Source organism: Corapipo altera, unplaced genomic scaffold (genome assembly GCF_003945725.1).
Source record: "Corapipo altera isolate COAL_440 unplaced genomic scaffold, ASM394572v1 58765, whole genome shotgun sequence".
Lineage (NCBI taxonomy): Eukaryota > Metazoa > Chordata > Aves > Passeriformes > Pipridae > Corapipo > Corapipo altera.
This window is the reverse complement of record NW_020891181.1, coordinates 1-1,448: the sequence shown is the minus strand read 5'-3', so window position 1 is coordinate 1,448 and position 1,448 is coordinate 1. Positions and strand designations below refer to the sequence as shown.

Here is a 1,448-nt window from a genome sequence, read left to right as displayed (position 1 = left end):
TGGCTGCCCCTGGATCCCTGGGAGTGTCCAAGGCCGGGTTGGATTCCTTGGGATAGCGGGAGCTGCCGAGGTTGGAATTCCACGACCTCCAATGTCCCTTCTCGCCCAACCCATCCCACAACTCCAGGATTCCCCGGAGAGCTCCCAACACTCGGGACGCTCCCGCGATTCCGGCGTGTCCCCCCCTCCCTTTTTCCTCCCACATCCGAGTTCTCCCTCCGGAACATTCCACCCATGGAATTCCCGCCCTCCAGGAATGCGCCGCCGCGTGCCGAGCCGGCCTTTCCTTGGAAGCGCCGCTGTATCCCGGGAACGGGCAATTCCAGCCGCTCTCCGAGAGCATCCGCAGGTACGTCATGAGCCACTTCCGATGGAATAAATTCGGGAACGGGAACAGCAGCAGCGGCTCCAAACGGGAAGAGGGAGCCGGGGACATCCCGAATTCCCAGCGGCGGGAAGAGCCGGGAGCCGGGAGCCCCATTCCCGGCGGGAAGGAGGAAGGGAAGCGCTCGTATTCCATGGAGCATTTCCGCTGGGGAAAACCCGTGGGCCGCAAGAGGAGACCCGTCAAGGTGTATCCCAACGGCGTGGAGGAGGAGGGGGAGGAGGAGCAGGAATACCCGCTGGAATTCCGGCGGGAGCTGGGGGAGGGAGGGGACGGCCGGGAGGAAGGGAAGGAAAGGCGGGAAGAGGGAAAATCCCGTTGGGAATCGCCGCTGGATAAACGCTACGGGGGGTTCATGGGCTCGGAGAAGGGCAGGACCCCGCTGGTGACGCTCTTCAGGAACACCCTGGGGAAAAGCGCCTCCAAGAAAGGGCAGTGAGGCGGGAAAAATTCCCGCCGGGAATTCCCTCCCCCTTCTCCCCCACCCCCATCCTCCCGGAGCTTCAGCGTCCCGCGGGAAAATCCCAAAGGATTTCGGGATTTTTTTAACTCCCTCCCGCTCTTCCCTCCCCCCCCCTCGTTCCCGGAGTTTTGGCGCCGCTTCCCTTGGAAATCGCTCCTGGGATCCCGGGATTTAGGGGAGGGGGGAGGGCGGGAATTTGGGGTTGGAGCCCTTGGATGCGCGCGGGGAGCGGGGTCGGCTCCCGAATCCCGGTGGGATGGGTTTGGGATCCCCCCCTTCCCCCCCCCCGAGCTGTAAAATACTGTAAATGAGGCGGAAAACTTGGAAAATAAATCCAAATCCTAATTAAGAGGCGGGGATTTTTTGGGAACGTCGAGAGGGACGGGAGAGAAGAAGGAATTCCAGAGTCATTCCTGAGGGTGGGAAGAGCCGGGAAAAGGGTTCAGGAGGATATTTGGGGGGATGGGGGAGAGGGAATTTTGCAGCCCCGGGTTTGGGAGCTCCGGGGGATCCAATCGGGGAGGGGGCGGAGAGTTGGGAAGAGTTTTCCATGAGGACAGAGAGGGATCCATGGAAACAACCGGGGCAGGGAGGGACAGG

At 61.9% G+C, this 1,448-nt stretch overlaps 1 protein-coding gene across 1 annotated transcript; it reads left to right on the top strand.

Moving 5' to 3' along the window:
- Positions 1-254: 254 nt before the first annotated feature.
- Positions 255-1,197, top strand: POMC (proopiomelanocortin; the record flags this gene model as incomplete). The annotated part of the gene is made up of 1 exon (XM_027633636.1): positions 255-1,197. A coding segment is annotated over one exon (570 nt), but the record flags the coding sequence as incomplete, so codon positions are not given.
- Positions 1,198-1,448: the final 251 nt, after the last annotated feature.